The sequence below is a fragment of the Quercus robur genome, chromosome 6 (genome assembly GCF_932294415.1).
Source record: "Quercus robur chromosome 6, dhQueRobu3.1, whole genome shotgun sequence".
NCBI classification, from domain to species: Eukaryota; Viridiplantae; Streptophyta; class Magnoliopsida; order Fagales; family Fagaceae; genus Quercus; species Quercus robur.
In genome coordinates this window covers 12,388,904-12,408,610 of record NC_065539.1, presented here as the reverse complement: position 1 = coordinate 12,408,610, position 19,707 = coordinate 12,388,904, and the positions used below count along the sequence as shown (strand labels likewise).

The window sequence follows — 19,707 nt, the reverse complement described above, 5'->3', positions numbered from 1 at the left end:
GACCTAATTAAGAGAAAGTCTATAGATAGTCTCCATTTACTGCAAATTTCTTTGTTCTCCTAAGTACAAGGGAATTAACCTTTGAACTGAATAAGTTTGACAAACATGATGGCTAAGAAATTTGCAAGAAATAAATGCAGACACAAAATAATAAAATGTTCGGACTAAAGATCCCAAGAAAGTAAATTGACCATAGTAGTGAGACGACGAAAAATTAAAAAAGCATCCAGTTCTTACGATCCAATTTGGACTAACCCAAGTAAAGCCACCCATTAATTATTGGCCATAAGTAATTATTGGTCGGTTTGGATTGAGAATTTTCGATCTATTCTACTTTACTCTTCTTCAATCTAAACCAGCCTCATAAGTTCATGTGGCCACAGCCTCCATAAACTCTGCATCCTCTCCCATAGCAACTAGAGTCTCAGGCAAAAGGCAAACTTCAAAATCAAAGCTACCCTCTTCTTTCCCAGGAAACACAAGTAACGACCCATCAAATTTAGCCCCAAAACCGCCTCGCAACGCGATGGGTTTTCCCCAACCAAAGTCATTACCATACACGTTGAACCATGGCGAGCTTCCTAAGAGCACTTTATTACTTATGGCTGGGCTGCTGGTAGTGTTCACCACCCAAGGATTTTTCACCCACTCATCCAAGTACTTTCTCACTTCTTGTGTTGTCTTTGAAGCAATCATATTGTTTATACGCCAAGCCGCCCAGCCGATTCCGTGTTCTATCAAGTCCCCTGCTGTGCTTATGACTATCTCCCCATGCACTGCGTTCCCAAAGTACTGTTTTGGCAATGGAGGTTGCATTCTATGCCTCGTCCCCAGAGCTACAATGCAGATAACCTTTTCGCCGGAATCTAGACTCCGACAGCGAGTTGTGGATCGCCAAAAATGACCCACGACTGCTTGCAGAGATGAGATCCTGTCAGTGTCCATTTCTTTGTTGGCCTTTGCTTTAAGTTCTGCAATTTTTTCCTTTGTAAAGTGAAAATACCTTCGTTGCAGCTGTTGATCAGGAATGAATTTCTCAGCTTTTACTTTTAGAGGGCTTGGTATGTGAATGGGAAAGTTGATAACACCGTCAAAACCACTACGTTCAAATATGGGGTACGGTTGCAAATTGTCACTGTTGCCTCGAGAAATCTCAGACCAAGTATTAAAGAAATGCCAGAATGTGGTTGCATCAGCAACGGCATGGTTTAGAGAGCAACCGATGAAGATGCCGTCAACAAGCTCAGTTACTTGCACGGCAAGCAATGGTTTGGAAACGCCTTCATAGTTCGGAACACTGTTCATAAGTAGCAAGGAATCAATAATGTGATCAGGGATATAGATAGGCTCAAGGATATCAGCCACAGTGATACCATCTGCAACTGCATGGACAAATTGGGCTCCTTGGTTATTGCAGTCAATGAAGAAGGAGGTGGTATCATCTTCACTGTTTTCAATCATGGCAAGTCGGCCAGCAAGAGGATAGAATATATCCAATGTGCGAGAGAGGGAGGATGCTAGGTGATCGATCACATTGTTTTCTTCATCAAGTTGTTTTTCTTGTGAAGATGTAGGTTTGACAAAGAGGAGGCCCCTCTGAATATACCCAACTATGAGGTGTCGGAGATCCCATGGAGTTAACTCGACTCTATTAGTTGAGTCATTGTGACTCGTTGCTCGGATGGTACTGGTGGATAGGAAGCGAACCATGTTAAATTTTGTGTTGTGAAAATACAAGCAAAATAATAGTAATATAGCAAGCACCATAACACAAAATAGCAAGCACCAAATTAATGCGGTTAATTAGCCTAAATTCAAGTCTACCTCCGGGGTTAGCCAACCAAAATTCACTATAATTATTTTACTTCTTGACTTCAAATTTTTTTTTTTTTTTGAGGAACTGAGTTAATTTAAATTTACTTTATGTGTGCATTTTTAAAATAAGACATGAACAATTAATTTCTAAAAAATTATATACTTTTTCATTGAAATTTTATATTTAAAAATAATAAGTTGTTGTAAGAAAAATTAGGTTTTAAATAGATTGGATTTTTTTTTTTTTTTTTTTTTGTAGTTTCAAACTATGACATTTGATCATAATAATAATTATTTATTATTAGACTAAGACATCAATCGATTTTTGGTTTAGGCAGAAATTAAACTCTAGATCTCTTATTCAATTATCTGAGACTTTATCAGTTGAGCTAACTGAAACCCACGATTGGAAGTAATTTTAAATCAAACTTAAATAGAATAAGCTATAAGTAGTTTTAGATTAAGTAATTTTAGATGGACTTAAAATAGTTTTAAATAGGTTGGAAGTATTATACATTCAAAATTTTGCAAATGAGGTGGAATGACACTTAGCACAAATTGAAGCTCATTTAAAACATAACCATAATAGGAACCAAATTAGACCTAAAAAATAATAAAAGCACCTAAAAACAAGGAAATCTAAAATTTTGAAACTTACAAATTAATAAATAACAAAATTCTAATTGTAGATTATGTCCTACATCAATTTATTAAAATTATTATTTCATTTTTTAAAAATCACTTTTTTTTTTGTTGTTGTACCATCATAGTTTGGCCTTTATTGCATGTGTGTTGAGTATAGAGAATTATATACATTTTTTGAAAAAACGTGCACGTTTCTATACATTTTTTGAAAATCTATGTAGGTTGAAAAATTGTTTACAATGAATGTACAAAATTGTGTACATTCTTTTGAAAGATGTGTACATGTAATATACATAATTATGTACATTCTTTAAAGGTTTAGATATTGCATATATAAACCTTAACACTATTAGTAATTTGAGAAGAAAAATTTTCACACATCAAAAAATTATGCACATTAAATATGTAGAATTGTGTACATTCTTTGAAAAATTGTGTAAATCGAATATAATTGTATATATAATTGTATAGATTCTTTGACAAATTGTATAAGTAGAATATACAAAAGTATGATAAAATGTGCACATTAAATGTACAAAACTTTGTACATTATTTAAAAAATTATGGTTGTTGAATGCATAAAATTATGTACATTGTTTAAAAAAATTGTGTATATTATATATACAAAATCATGTACATTCTTTGAAAAATTTTGTTAGTGGAATGGAAAGAAAAAATATATATTTCACTACCATAAAATAAAAAGGTAAAATTTAAATTATAAATAAAAAATAAAAAAAAAAAAACCCTCCACACTCTTGTTTACGCTAAAAATGCAAGGTGTGCGCTTCTTCTACTCTTCCACTCTCTCCAAAAACCCTTTCCTTTCTCTCCTCAATTCCAATTCCTAAACCTCCTCTTCCGTTCCATTAATCCTATTCTATTGTAGTATTCAATTAAGTCACCTGGTTAATGTTAGAATCGAAAGAAGAGCAAAAGTAAAATTAACTTTATAAATCTCGGTAACAATTTCTCTCTTGTTTACGTTGATAACTTAATGTGTGAATAAGGTAGTAGCTTATTACTAATGTTGTGCCAAAAATAAATTAACTCGTAATTGGTGCTAAGAATGAGTAATTCTTGTCCAGTTGATAAATAAGTAATCTTTACAAGACATAAAAGGAGTACCCAGAAAGCTAACATTGCATTTATTGAAATCAGTACACAAAGAAATGTTTTTTCTCTTGATCTGTGCCTAGGAAATGTAGTGACAATTGTGATTGATTTTAATGGAAAAGCTCATTTCTTTGAGACTGAAGGTATCTAAGATTATTTTTGTATGATTTTGGGTTTGGGAGTAAGACTACTTACCAACACTTCTCCCAAACCCCAGAAAGCTTAACATTGCAATTATTGAAATCAGTACACAAGGAAATGGTTTTCTCATGATTTGTGTCTAGGAAATGTAGTAACAATTGAGATTGATTTTCATGGAGAAACTCATTTCTTTGTCTCAAGGTTTTCAATGAAAGTATCTAAAGACTATTTTTGTATGATTTTGGGAGTACGAAGACTTAACAGCACTTCTCCCAAACCTGTAGAAATAGAATAGTTTAAGGACCACAAATATTTCATAATTTTTTTGCTATAACCTTGACGTGACAAATTATGAATGGTTAACTATCACTTACAAATAGATTTACCAATTTTTCTTTATCAATTACATTCTACCATGTCACAGTTAGTTGTGAAAAATTAGGTGATACAAGAATTTTCCGTAGAAATATGGAGAGCCTCTGTCATTGGGTTCGATTTTATGTTTTTTTTTTAATTTTTTTTTTTTTTTAAAGAAGAAAAAAAAAGAGAGGCCATTTTTGCAAGACTTGAGGTCTAGGCAGATGGCCTCGTTGCTGTTAAAAATTAAATCCCATTATCTAATTTTTAAGTTCAGTGATGTAATAAACTGATATTTCTTGATAGCGTTTGATGGGTGCTTTCTCTTTTGAAAATAAAAAGGGGAAAGTGTTGTTGCTAGCTAAAATTCATAAATTCAATGTGCAGACACCTGACCATTGGTATCTGCACATTGAAACTTCCACGTGTGTTTTCACATAGTTAAAGTTGACTTTCCTTTTTGATTAATAAGGGGAGCAGGGCAATTGTGGTGGATGAACCGGGAGTTACTAGGGATCGCTTGTATGGTAGATCCTTTTGGGGGAGAGTATGAATTTATGGTGGTTGATACTAGAGGTGTTCTCAATATTGCAAAGTCACAGGCTGATGTTATGGAAGACTTGGTTATTACCACAACAATTGGTATTGATGGGATTCCACTGGCCTCCATAGCTAGAGGCAACTGTTGCCAGAGTGCCCTCAATGATTGAGAGACAAGCTATTGCAGCTGTGGAAGAAGCATTTGTATATTTATTGTTGATGGACAGGTATGGTGCATGACTGTATGAATTAAATGTACTGTCTGTCTTCTTGCCATTATTTTGTACAAACTCTTGAACTTTCTCTTTCAAATTCCCATGCTTGTTAATGCTGGAAAAAGAATAGTATATTTATCCTTCGTATGCTTGGAATTTAAAGGTGTTCTCGTGAATGAATGTATCATATTACTTTACTTTGAGTACTTCTGGTCAGACTACTCATGGGAAGAAGATTTGAAGTATGCTAAAGCTGTTTGTGATTAGATTACTAACTCTACTTTACTCTTAATCTTTTTGTTGTCCAATAAAGTTTCAGTATGATGAATTACATTTTTTTTAATACATTTTATATGGGGGAGGGGAGATTTAAAACTTAGATGTCTCCATTGGAAAACTTTTAGAAATACCATTTTATTGGTAATTACACTTGCACTAGGCCTTATTAGTCTATTCAGGATTCATGGCCAAACCTAAAATTTTAGGGCTAAAGCTTGGTTGTTGTTGTGGTAGTATTTACACATGCACCTAGTGGGTCATGACTCATGAACCCACAACCTTACCTTTTGCCTTTTGTTTCTTTTTCTTTTCTTTTTTGACATGAAACCTCACTAAGGCAGGGCCCTTTGAACTCACCCCTAAAAAGTAAACCACAAATACATGACCCCACCTGCCAGAACCATGTGGGAACTCCTAGTGGGGACTGTACTTTGGAGTTTGGATATCTGGTTACCCTCCGCTTTGCTTTTACAATTGGAGGAGGTGTCATTTGAGCTAGAGCACACTAGTGTCTAATGATTTTAAATCTTGTCACAATTCTATACTCCCTTTTCCTTTGGACTTAGTCATAAATTGATACACCTTCAAGTTTCTTTAATTTCTTGAATTTCTGTAGTCACAGTTGCTAATCCAGATATTACATTTGTTTGGATGAATTGCACCCACCTGCATGATTTCAATGAAAGGCTTTTGCTCTTACATTTCATAGATACAACCTTAGCTTAATTTTATTGTGTGGTTTATGCAGAAGAGGGGTCTTACAACTAAAATTAATTTATCTCTTTCTTCGGGTTGATGTTCCATTGAAGGTTGTGCATCTGACAGATGAATATTGGAGGAATATGGTATGCATTGCTCCTCTGAGTGTATCTTCTTGGATAATGTTCTATTAGCACTCGCTTCTCACTTTACCTTCAGCTCAATTTCTAATGCTTGTTAACTATATATTTTAAACTTACAACTGTTTGATGTTCCTTCGTGTCTATGAATTCAACTATCATAATATATTAGGTCAGTCTTTTTCATTGCTTGCATTCTTGTTTTTTTACTGGAGGAAATCATGACAGACTTAATGTGGCCATTTAAGTGCTGAGAATTAATGGTCAACTTTTCAGGTGTCTTACGTTATTGAAGAGTATCGATGTGGCCGTATATTCTTTGCAATACAAGAATAAAGTTTTGTATGTTGTCAACTGAATTTAAAAAGTAAAGGCTGTTCTAATATACTAAAAAAAAGGCTGTTCTAATATCCGTTTCTCTCCGTACCCTTGTGGTACCCCTTTCCCCTAGCCTGAGCCCGTCTCATTCACCTCCAATTCCTCCTTCCTTTCTTCTACTGCCTCCATTACTCTCACCCCTACTCCCGGTCATGGAGGTCTCAAACCTCGTGAATCGCACAAAAAATTTCTCCTATCGTGACATTACTTTAGAGCTCCCTCCAAGACAAACCGTGACCAAAAACCCAGACCTCACTATCCTAGCTAAACTCATCACCTCCAAACCCATCAGCCTCAACCTTGTTAGGGATGTTACCACCAAGGCTTGGAGCCCAGTTTTTCCAATGGAGGTTAAACGGCTGGATAAGAATGTGTTTTTGTTCTCATTTCAGCACGAGACCGACGCCCACAAAGTGTTTACCAAAAAGCCGTGGTCAATATGAGGAGGACATCTTATCATGAAAAGATGGTGTCCAGATCTATCTTGGCTTGAGGTAGATTTCTCCACCATATCCTTCTGGTTGCAAATCCATAACCTCCCTTTCCTTTGGTGTACGGAAGACAATATAAGGAAAATAGGTTCAACTATTGGAAGAGTAAATGATGTGGACTTCACCGGCGACAGAGCTGAACCTTGGAAGAGGTTTATTCGTTTAAATGTAGACATCCCAATAGATTCTCCCTTCATCCCTGGAATTTTTCTCCCTCGCCCAAACAGGAAGGAGTTATGGGTTGGAATAAAATATGAGAAGCTTGCTGATGTTTGCTATAATTGTGGAATCATTGGACATGAACATAAAAGTTGCAGCTCTGAATCCTTTCGCATCCGCAACCCCTCAGGAGCTATGTTTAAAGCTTCTGGACCTTGGCTCAGAGCTGGTAACAGTGACAATCCACCAGGGATTTTCCTTACTAGCGGTACTGATTTGTCCGTGGACTCCAACCCCAAAAATGAAGGCTTTAACCGCCCTACTCCGCCCACTTCCACGGCGGCAGCATGTTTACCTCTGCCCCTAGTTCCCATTGGGGACCACTCTAGTGTGCCTACCCCAAGCTGTGACGCGTGGCACAGGTACTATAGTACACATACGGATGGAGAATCATGCACTACCAGCCAGGAGGGCACGGACGTGAGTGCTGGTACCAAGGAATGTTTGAATCAAGCTGACGTGGAAGAGCCAATATTATCCTCAGGCACGCTCCTTACTACCCCACTAGTGCCAGAGAGGACTGTTGGGCTTATATCACGTGACCTCTACCTCATCTCTCCTGTAACGGTTAGCCTCAAGCCCATTAATCCACAAACTCTTATTGTCCCCACCTTTCCTTCTTCGGCCTAACTCCACGACTCTAGCCCACCTTTCAACAAAACACCTTCACTCAACTATGCCAGCCTCACCTCCGTCCAAAATCCCAAAATCACGCCTTTATCCCTACCCACCTCCTCTCTTCCCAAACTTTCCCCATCTTCCCCTGCCGAAATCCCAACCCAGTCTAGCTCTCATCAGCCTCAAAAAAGAAAAATATCCAAGCTCAATCCGGATATCTTTCACAAACGTCTGAGACACGCAGAGGAGGGTATTGAGTCGGTGTTCATTGATCCAGCTACAACTTCACTCATTCCACAATCACGCTTGGAGCAGTATTTATCGCACCTAAGCTTCAATCCAGGTTATTCTTATCCTACTAAGAAATTTGGTAAATCTCATAAATTTAATCTTATCCACCACCATGTATCTTCACTTTTTCGCTCCACCAATCCTAGCTATGCTAGTTCTTCTGATTCTGTCACTACGGCCGAGGAGGCGAGCCTTATCATGCCCCCACCATTGCCATGAGGATTCTCGGTTGGAACTGTCGGGGTATATGCAACGCCTCGACAGTTCGAGCCCTTAAGGCTCAAATAAATGGCACTAGGCCAGACGTTATCTTTTTATCTGAAACTAAAGCTAAGGATAGTCGTATGTCTTTTGTTCAAAACTCTATTAATTTTGATAATAAGTTTGTGGTGGAAGCTAAAGGCAAAGCAGGTGGTCTCACCATTATGTGGAAGGAAGGCATATCAGCAAAGCTCTTTGAGTTCAACAAGAATCTTATTGCTGTTAAATTTTCTGACCCTGTTTGTGATTGGTTATTTGTTGGATTCTATGGCCCTCCCTACTATTCCAAGAAGAAGAAAGCTTGGGAGAATCTGTCTGCCCTGCTTGAGTCATACCATGGCCCCTGGGTCTGTCTGAGGGATTTTAACTTCACTCTCAATGAGGAGGAGTCTAGAGGGAGTAGCAAGGGTAATTCCTCTGCCACCAATTTTTTAAAGGAGCTCATGTTTGATTTTGGAGCCATTGATCTGGGGTATTCAGGCAACAAGTTCACTTGGGCCAAAGGAAGGTGGGGCAATGCAGCGATTAAAAGAAGACTTGACAAGAGCATTGCAAATATGTCCTGGAGACTTGCTTTCCCAAAAGCTTCCTTGTCTCATCTTGGGGCGATTATGTCTGACCATACACCTATTTTGCTTGATACCAACCCAATGGAGGATTTTGCTCATAGGCCCTTTCGTTTTGAAGTAGCATGGCTTAGAGATGAAAGATGTCTACCAGTTATTAAAAAGGCATGGGAAGTGGTTCCCAGGGGCTCTGACTTCACCAATTTTTATAAAAAGTTGGCTGCCACAAGAGATGCGCTCCGACAATGGAACAAAGAGGTTTTCGGTCGTTGCCAAGATAGAATTAATGCTTTGATCCATAAAATCAAAGATGTCCAATCCCTCCAACCATCATCTGAAAACGATGTTCTAGAGAGCTCTTTGCAAGCTGAATTGTCAGAATGGCTCTATAGGAGTGAAACTTTGTGGAGGCAGAAATCAAGAGAGCTTTGGCTCAAGCTAGGGGATAAAAACTCAAAGTTCTTTCATCTCTCAACTATCATCCGCAGAAGGAGAAATAACATCGATGCAGTCAAGGGAGAAGACGGCTCCTGGATTTCTGAGCCTAAACAGATCAGAAACCTCTTCTATGAGAACTTCAAAACTCTATTCAAAAAAGAGGATGTTTTTTTTCCTCCCCATCTTGGGCACCTCATGCTGTCGTGCATCACTAAAGAGGAAAACGCTTCTCTTTTAGCCATCCCAACACCAGAAGAGATTAAGTCTACATTGTTCCTCATGCAAGATTTGAAAGCCCCTGGCCCTGACGGATTTCCTGTCCTATTCTATAAGCAGCTCTGGCCCACTGTTGGCAAGGATATTATCAAAGCAATTACCTCCTTCTTTAGGCTTGGGTCAATGCCCAGAGAGGTAAACCGATCTCTTATCGTCTTCATTCCTAAAGTATCTAATCCCTCTATTGTTAATCATTTCAGGCCTATCAGTCTATGCAACGTGGTATATAAAGTCATCTCTAAGATCCTTATGGCCAAGTTGAGGCCGCTGCTTGATAAGATTATTTCTCCTTCCCAATCTGCCTTCATTCCAGATAGATGGATAGCTGAAAATCAGGTCATTGTCCAAGAAATGATCCATGGCTTCAAAACTCGTAAACCCAAACCGGGCCTTATGGCCATCAAGCTTGACCTCCAAAAGGCCTACGATAGAGTAAATTGGGAATTTATAAGGACTATCCTCTTGCATCTGGGCTTTGATGAGGTCTTCACGGGTTGGATTTTTGCTTGCATCTCTTCTGTATCTTTTGAAGTATTGGTCAATGGAGGCAAGACTGAAGGTTTCACTCCTAGTAGAGGCCTAAGGCAGGGCGACCCACTTTCACCCTATCTCTTTATTCTCGGGCAAGAAATTCTTTCTAGAATGTTGGAGCATGAATTGAGAAATAAGAACCTGAACGATATCAAGACAAGTTCAAATGGCCCCACCATTTCTCACCTCATGTATGCTGACGACATTATACTGTTCTCTAAGGCCACGGTTAGAGATGCACACTGCCTAATTAATGTGCTTGAGAAGTACTGCTCCTGGTTCGGGCAAAGCATTAACAAGCACAAATCTGGGGTTTTCTTCTCTAAACACACCCAACTCCACCATCGCAGAACCATCAAGAGAATCCTTCAGATTAAGAGCCTCAAAAGGGATGCCATCTACCTGAGCGCCCCCCTCTTCCTATCCAGAGCTCCATCTAAGGATTTCAGTTTTCTTCAGAATAAACTTGAAGCAAAATTATTGGGTTGGAGAAGCAAGTGCCTCTCTTGGGCGGGAAGGAAGACTCTTATTACCTTAGTTGCACAATCTCTATCGACTTTTGCCATGTCCACCTTCAGCATTCCCAATAAAACTTGTGAAAAGTTAGACTCCCTCACAAGGAGATTTTGGTGGAAGCCAAAGGCTAATGAGGGCTGCTACTTAGCTTGGAAGTCTTGGGACAAACTTTGCCTTCCTAGAATGGCGGGTGGTCTGGGGTTCAAGAAGCATAAGGATATTAACTCTGCCCTCCTCGCAAAGCTAGCTTGGATGTTAGTTTCGAATAGGGACAGCTTGTGTATGCGTGTTCTTAGAGCCAAATATAAAATCAAGCATGATTGGATGAGGTCTGACCCTTCAAGATCAGCCTCCCCTATTTGGAGAGCCATAGAAAGGGCAAAATCCATCATTTTAAAGGGAGCTTGCTACCTTATCGGAGATGGATCATCAGTTGATATTTGGCGAGACCCCTGGGTGCCTTGGATTCAAGATTTCACCCCTAAGCCTAGAGATGTAAACATCAACTAGCCCCCTTTCAAGGTCTCTCAGCTCATTGATTCTGACTTGCACTGTTGGAAAGCCCCTCTTGTCTTCCAGTTTTTCGATCCAGCATCGTCTCAAGCTATCCTCTCCATTCCTATTCCATTATGCCCTATACCAGATAAGCTCATTTGGGTTTTGGATTCAAAAGGTGTCTTCACTGTGAAATCTGCTTACCAAGCTACTTGCCACCTCCCTGTGGCTCCCCTTGCCCCTACTCCTATTTGGAAAAAGCTCTGGAACATGAAAGCACCTGAAAAAACTAAGATGTTCCTCTGGAGAATGTGCGTCAACGTGCTTCCTACTAGGGAAAATATCAAGAGGAGGATGAGCTTAATTGATGATTCTTGTCTCCTTTGTTCCGAATTCCCAGAGGATCCGATCCACTTATTTCTCAAATGCCATATAGCAAAAGCGTTGTGGTTCACAACTGTTTAGGGATTTAGATCAAAAGATTTTACTGTAACCTCTTCGTATGACATCATCAATCTTATCCTTAATCCTCCTTTGCCTCCCAATCAAGCGTCTGAGCAGCGAAATGTCTCCCTAACCATTGCTCTCACCCTTAAGGAAATTTGGCGTCTCAAGAACTCCAACTTGCATTCTAAGGGACATTTTAGATTGATTGATTCCATGCTTATCATTCACAGGAAGGTTCGCGAATTCTCCGAAGTTTGCTTGAAGCCGTCCCTCCTTCCGTCTAAGGTAACCCCTTCCTATTGGGCCCCACCTCCTCCTGGATGGATTAAGGTTAATGTGGATGCTGCTTGGACTAGTGCTAAGGCAGCGTTGGCAGTGGTTGCAAGGGATTCCAATGGCTCACTCTGTAGTATCTGGGCAAGGAACTCCTCTCATCGTTCCCCCCTCCAAGCTGAGGCCGAAGCTCTCTTGTGGGCTGTTTCTATCACAAAAAGAGAAAAGTGGAGCCATGTGTTATTCGAAGGTGACTCTAAGATTTGCTTTGACGCACTGTGCTCTGTTTCGGACTCTTTCAACTAGGTTATCCAACCTTCCATCTCCAGCATTTTGTCATTGGTTCAGTGTTTTGCTTCCTTTTCTTTTTCTTGGGTCTACAGAACTTGTAATTCTGCAGCCCATGTAGCTGCTAGATGTTCTTTACTTTCCGGCTCTTCTTTTTTCTATTTTAAGGATATCCTTCCTGCAGATTTAGCTGCTGTTTGTGAGGAAGGATACCCTCCTTTGTAGTCTTGTTTTTGCTTTTTATTGAATTGAAGTTTATCAAAAAAAAAAAAAAAAACTGAATTTAAAAAGTAACATATATTATTCTTTTCTCTCTTAAGCATTGGACTAGGGGGGCAATGCGCCCCCCCCCCCCCCCCCCCACCCCCCCCCCCCCAAAATTTTTTTATTATTTAATATTACTATATTAATAGATACTAATTTTAGTAATTTTGTTCAATAAAATTACACTTTACCCCCTTAATAATGCCATCAATTCTTTTGAGAGTAATGTTATAGCCACAAACGTTTTTACAACGTTTATACAAACTATTAAGGTAACAAATTCTTATTAGTTCGTATACTTGCATCACTTTTTATTTATTAATAACCACTCACCACATTAGAAATTTGTAAAATTTTTGTAATTTTAGCATTTTTCACCTTTTAAAGAACATAAAAAATTAATAGATTAACTGTAAAACAAAATATATAAGCCCAACAAAATTAGCCCAACAACAAAAATCACTAATAATAAAACTAAAAAAATTACGCCCAATCAATCTATTTTACCCAAAACAAACAACTTAGCCAGTTAAAAAAATTTAAACAAAAATCCTTAGTAGTAAAGCAGTAGACTCAAAATCCAGGACCATTGCACAGCTAGCAGCAGAGTTGCCCTCCCTAACTCTAAGTCCTGACTCCATTCCTGCTCTTAAGCATATGTCATTTTTCCAGGTGCATTCATGGATGCCATCAAGAATATAGAGTTTGACTATGTTGCTTCCAGACATTATGCAAATATCATTCACTCCATTTATGGATGCCATCAAGAATATAGAGTTTGACTATGTTGCTTCCAGACATTATGCAAATATCATTCACTCCTCTACAGATCACCTTCTGTTTTAGAACTATCGAAAGACATGGTATCTTCATGAGATACACATCACTGCCTTCTATTATTTCTTGTCCTTTTTGGGTTTATTGCTATTCTTTATATATTATATATGTGTCGGAAGAATTTTGTTTTTTTTTAAATATGAGCTTTATTTATAATCAATGCTTTAGATTTTTTTTTTTAAGAGAGTTTCAACTTATGACATCTGTTCTTAATGATAATTCTTTATCATTATACCAAAACACCAATCGATTTTTAGTGTAGGCAAGGATTGAACCCAAATGCTTTAGATTGCTTCTCATGCTTCTTTTCTTTTTGCTGAATTATAAACCTCTATTATTCCACACAAAAAAAAAAGGCCAAGGAAGGCCTACAAAAGAGAAAGCCTGGGCCCCTGCCCATCTCTGTCCAGGGCCTGAGAGATGGAGACGGACCAGAGCTATTACAAAAAGCTGCCCAAAGGGCAAGGAGATGGGCCAAGGAATTCCCTTCTCTTCTAAGGTCTAACAAAAGAAAAATGAATATCATCAAACTTACTAGCTATTGCTAAAATATCTTTCCAAAATTATATCAATTGACCAGTGGGGAGGAGTTTCACAGTCCATTAGAGGTGCCATATATGTAATTTTTATGATCATGTCCCGCAGGTTTTAATGTTACTTTAAGATGAGAATCTTTACAGTCATTGAGTTTTGACCTTGCAAGTGGGTGCTTGTAGCTCCCTAAATTCCTATATGAGGGAAGAAAACACAGGAGTGATTTTATTGGTTTCTTTTGCCATATGTACACAGATCTCAGTTTGCAAAGGAGCACAATTTTTTAAAATTAAAAAATAAAATAAAAAATTAAGTTCTCAAGCATATTGTCTGGTTTTAACGCATTCTAACTTTGAATTATTAGGCCAGGGATCAAACATACTTCCTTTCGCATCTCTCGCAGGCTCAGCTCAAGCGACTTTTACTTCCACTTGGTTATATTTCAAAGGTTAGTTGGGACTAGCTTTACTGTAAAGGCAGAACTTTGCTTGAAAAGATTGTGTTTAATTATTTTCGTTCTGTTTCACATTATCTAATTTATGAACAACATTTGCTGAATATTTTGGAGTCCTTGAAAACTTTAGATGGGAATTATAGATTGTAGTTGCTAAAAGATACCAGGTACTGCATACGTATTATCAAAAAGGATTGTTCTCGCTCAATTTATTTGTGATATGATTACAGTGTAAATTTAGTTACATAGATGCTGCAATGAATATTTTGCCTTTATTCATAGTGTTTCTCATTGTTAATGGGAACCGAAAGGTCCGAAACATCCACAATTGTGTATGGTTAATACAATCTCTCTTTTTTAAAACTAATTACTTGTTTGCTGAAGCAATTTATACTAATACTTGCTCATTCTAGGTAGCTTTAATTGTCACTTTGTAGAGCACTTGAATTTGCTTCTTACTATTCTGATTCCCTACTCTTTTCCCAATTACCTGCAGGAAGAAGTCCGTAAACTTGCTACAAGATTTTATTTACCTAACAAAGATAGAAAGGATTAACAAGAAATATGCTTCCTTAGGAAGGTCTGTCTATTAAGCAGCTCTTTCAGACACGATTTATTTATTTCCAGTATTCATCCGTCCAAGAAATTATCTCCCGGTGCCAGCATTTATTTGTTTACTTGAATGATATAGGAAAGTGAAGCAGATCACCCTTAAATCTCAATTGTCTTCTGTTAGGTTTTGTTTGCTTTAAACTTCATTCTATCATTTTGGATGGTGAAGTCAATAGGAAAGAGTCAGAATAATATACTTTGCTAAGCAACAGAAATAACATATAATTATTCTCTTTATCATGTGATTCATTCATTCTGAAATTATCTGTTATGGATTTATTTTGAGTGGCTGCTTAAAATTAATTTTCATTTTGGTTTCTTATGAGTGGTTTTATCATGAGGTTATGAGTGGGGAATGCATTCATCTTGAAACCTTTCATCTCCCTTTTTTTTGGGATACAGATAAAGTTCAGTGAATTTGTCACTAGACATATTGGGGAGATGGAAGGTGTAATATTGGAAGCTGGGACAGGAGATTTCCTTGGCAAACATCAAGGTTTTTGGTTCTGCACAATTGGTCAACACCAAGGTCTACGTCTCCCTTGAGGACCCTGGTATGCACTCTCATTATTTATTTCTGGCATCCTTTCTTCAGTCCTTTGTTTGGATTACTGGTTCCTCCACCATCTCCTTTCTGGGCCTCAACGGTTCTTTATGCTTCTTAGTTATGTTGTGTTTTCTTTGAGATGCTCTTCTCTTGTACACTTCGTGTACTTGGGCAGAAGAACCCAACTTTCATGTTTTAATGAATTCACTTATCAAATAATAATAAAAATGCCAGCAATTGTTTCTGTTATTGGCTCATAAATTCCATTTCATTCATTTATGAGTTCTGTTTAGTGGTACAAGCATACCAATCAAAATAAAGTAAATCCTTTTTTCTTGCTTTTAGTTGAACATGCTCAATACATTTTAGTCACTATTGAAGTGTTGAATAGGATACGTAAAAGAAGCAGTGGCTGCTATAACATTTCTTTCCCATTAACCATAGCTTTTGTTGTTTTAGTAAGATATATTCCTGTATAATTTGATGATGTCAAAATTGGCTATTATCAAATACTTGTTATGAACTTATGATACTTTATACACTTGAGTGCGCTAAAGTATTGATTCCTCTAATAGTTGTGTTCAACCTTAGTTCATTTCAGATGAGACCATTCTTGTTTACTACAACATTGCCTGCCCTTACCAAAGAATTCTTCCTCATGGTATCTCATGCAGGTATGTTGTTGAGAAGGATGTTAAAAAAAATGTGGTTTTTGCGTCAAGAAATTTCTTCTCATTTGACAAAAGAAGACGCAATATTCGTGTTGGCTCCTTAAAATGCCTTAGTGGGTTGCCTCCAAATCAGTAATATCAGCTCTAGTGCTAGGTAGAAGTGTCCAACTTCTATTGCGGTAATTTTTCATTAATTTAGTTCTGAACATACCATAAGCCTTATTTCCTCACTACTCCCTGATATAAAATGATCCCAAGCAGACGCTATGCATGACTCGCTTAGTGAATAATAGTCCTCTAAAGAATGCCCATCACATACTAATAGGCATGCTGTGAATCCTACTATGTCGTTTGAAATTCCCTTGCAGAGTTCCAAGTCCATTATCCTAGTAACTCAAACTCACATGTCTCTATAATTTTTCAGGTCCTGGTTTTTACAACTGCAGTTTGGAAATGGAACTTGGTCGAGATGGGTGTGAAGACGTTGCGGTTGTCCACTTATCTGAAGATGATCAGGGCCTGGCAGCTGGGTAGTTTGCAGCCTTCTGTCAGGGAAGAACATGCTTGGGCTCTGGCATAATTTTGGAGTCTTGGGATGGTTAGGGGTTTTCCTGTGTGTGCAAAGGCTCTTGAAATTGCAAGAATCAAAGATAAATCAAAGCTTGGGAAACTAATTAAGATAAGTCTCCTCTAGTGGAATCTAATAAGAATGATGGTCCAGAACTTTGTAGAGGACTGTGAAATTCCCATGTTGCAGCCACTAAACAGCTAGGATCAAGGACACTTCATTTGGGGTGCTGTACTCATGTCGTACCCGTGTCGTAATGGTGTATAATCTGCCATATCATATTATAACTTTTCAAAAATTGCTCATGTCGCCATATCATACCCGTACCTGTATCTATAACCATGTCCTGTCCGTGCATCCTACCTAAACAGAGAAGTCAGGCTTGTAAGGAAGAATCAATCTCTAGATTCCCTGCTAATTGGCTGCAAATGATTCAAGAGAAGTGGAAGCAAATCTTTTAGCTTTTGTGATCTCAAGTGCTGGAGAAATTGACCATAGTGGGGGAGAAATCATACAAGTGACAGTGTGCATCCAGTATAAAATCCTGCAAATGGGCAGGAATAATGCTTCAGTACTCTTACTCTATGTTTGGGTGGAGGGAGACGGGTTTAGTATATTCCAGCCATCTTTCCCTCTCCCCTCTCCCCTCCCCCCGTCCCAAACATACCCTTAGTGATTCTTGTGTTGAGGTAGAAAGGTAACATGGAAGTTCATTAGATAGTTTGAAACCTTGAATTGGTCATCGGGTTGTGGCAACTATTTTACACGACAACATTCTTTGAGATGAGTTGATTGCCCGCTTATTCTTTTTCATGTGGTGGGTTGAATCTGCAACAATTAGCTGCAGATATTAATGTACCTATAATTAATGTTGTATTTGAAACAGTTTTAAATCCCATTGACTAGCTTAAATCATTTTTAGCTTCAAATCATACTGAGCTTCAACTTGTTATCAGTTAAACGTTGGGAAAAGGATCATCTCCGATCAATATCAATATATATATATATATATATATAAAAAGGCAGAAACCTCACGTGGAAAAACATAAGATTCTATCAAGTGACGCATTCTTGGCAAAGAGAATTGAAATAATCTCAAGTGCCACATTAGAGACAAAAAAAGGTCAATATTTAAAGACTTTTCTAATTAAAAAGTAAATATTCTTTGTATCATTTGGTTCAATGTTTCAAGATTTTTCCTCCCTCACACATACACAAAATTCTTTGCATTTCAATTTACCATTTTCACTTCTTGCACTTCTATTCCTATATATATACCTACCTATAGCTCTTTATGCCATCTCATATCAAATACAACGACCAAAAATAATTTCATTTACCTTCAATTTTTCTATAACACCTACCTAGCTCTAATATTGTTATCTCATCTAATCCTAACCCCTACGAGTTAGCTACAACCAAGAAAGGGGCATGCATTTTATATTGTGTGACAGCGGTAATTACGATTTTGATGTTAAGGTCAAACGTTGTAAATTTGTGGGTTTGGTAAATGATATGATTGATTGTGGGTGTTTGGGATGTATATTTTGTTTTAAAATTAAAGAGAAAGAGAAAGACACATTTTATATAAACTTTTATTCTATAATATTCCTCAAAAGTTGTTTTTTTTTTTAATTTCTCGTTATTAGAACTGAATAATTATAATAGATATGTGTGTGTAATTTATAATTGTTTTATCTTATGATGAACTCATTACTAAGAAAATTCTATAACAATTATATTATAATATATGTACAACATTCTTCAAAACCATCTGATATAAAATATTATAACATTATCTGTGCATCACATCCACAACTTACTAGTTACTCTGAAATGGAAAGAGTACATTTTATGAACAAAACTGTACACAACAAATTTAAAAAAAATAAATTTAACACCACCTCATTTGAGATATCTTCTATCATTCCTTCAAATAGAATTTCAAATATAGTGCTACTTAACCATCAGATGGATTTTGTCCACTTTTGGAGAAATAAAAATAACAAATCCAATGACAACACATTTTTTAGCCACTATAAAAAACGGTATCAGCTATAATCACTACAAAAAAGGGGTCTATAGCCTCGTTTTTTGTAGTGTGAGTCTAATGAACCTACTTTAAAAAATAAAAAAATAAATAAATCAATATTTTGGGAGTTTTTTATTATTTATTTTTTAAAATATATTAGTAGTTTTTACTAATTAAATTTATGATGATATCCATTATTCACATGATATAGTATATCACATCACTAACCACTGTTAGTTGTGGGTTTTTTTTGGCTAAATAATGTGTTTTTTTTTTCAAATTATTTGACTAAAAGACTCTTTTGAAAGTTATTTGATTAAATAGCCTCGTTTGGATCTTGGATTTGTGAAAATCGATTTTTCAGCACAACTCGAATTCTCAAGACTCGAGTTTCAAGTAGCTATTACTAAATGTGGCACGAGTGATGTGGCATTAGTCCCACTTGGAACTCAACTTGAAAACTCAAATGGAACTTGATTTTCACAACTTACCACCTGGGATTTGTTGTGAAAATGTTGTTGAAGTAGCACTCCTAAAAAAAAAATTTTGGTCCACTTTAGTCTATTCAATCCATTTTGGTACACTTACTTAAGAATAGAAAAAGGCAAGTTTGGGTTGAGAATACCTATCCTGAATTCAAATTTATTTAAAAATATAGATACCAAACTCGTTCAAAATTCTATTAAATTTTAGTAATTTAATCTCAAGTTTCTTCCACATATATTTATTCGTGAATCCAAACTCATTTATTTTATTAGTGAATCCTAAATTCAAATTTCATTAGTGAATCCAAACTCGTTTGAAACCCATCTATTTATTTATTTTATTTTGCTTAATTGAAAAAAGACTAAACTAATTTCAAAAAAAAAAAAAAAAACTAAACTTAACGTTACTTATTGTTAAGTTCAAGAAAAACTATTAGATCACATAACATTACTTTAGTCGTGAGGTCTGACATATATTGAGTAATATTAAAACCCTCTGGTGAGCTGGAGACATTTTTTGGTTTGATTAGGGTTTTGTGCAACATGGAAAAAATCCTAAAGTTCTAGATTCACTATATCCTAGTGGCTTGGGAGTCATAGACCCAAACTTCCAAAAGAAGATTGAAAGTAATAATTATTTATTAAAAAAAAAAAAAAACTAATAACTA

The 19,707-nt window shown here is 36.9% G+C and overlaps 1 protein-coding gene and 1 pseudogene across 1 annotated transcript; one reads left to right on the top strand and one right to left on the bottom strand.

The window, feature by feature from the left end:
* Positions 1–369: 369 nt before the first annotated feature.
* LOC126689648 (uncharacterized acetyltransferase At3g50280-like) lies at positions 370–1,710 on the bottom strand. The gene has a single exon (XM_050384872.1). The coding sequence runs from the start codon at positions 1,708–1,710 to the stop codon at positions 370–372; it is 1,341 nt and encodes a 446-aa protein (XP_050240829.1).
* Positions 1,711–4,598: 2,888 nt separating this feature from the next.
* On the top strand, positions 4,599–17,454 carry LOC126689857 (uncharacterized; annotated as a pseudogene).
* Positions 17,455–19,707: the final 2,253 nt, after the last annotated feature.

Coding starts and splice junctions, on each gene's coding strand:
- LOC126689648 (XM_050384872.1), bottom strand. CDS start 1,710: ATGGTTCGCTTCCTATCCACCAGTACCATCCGAGCAACGAGTCACAAT.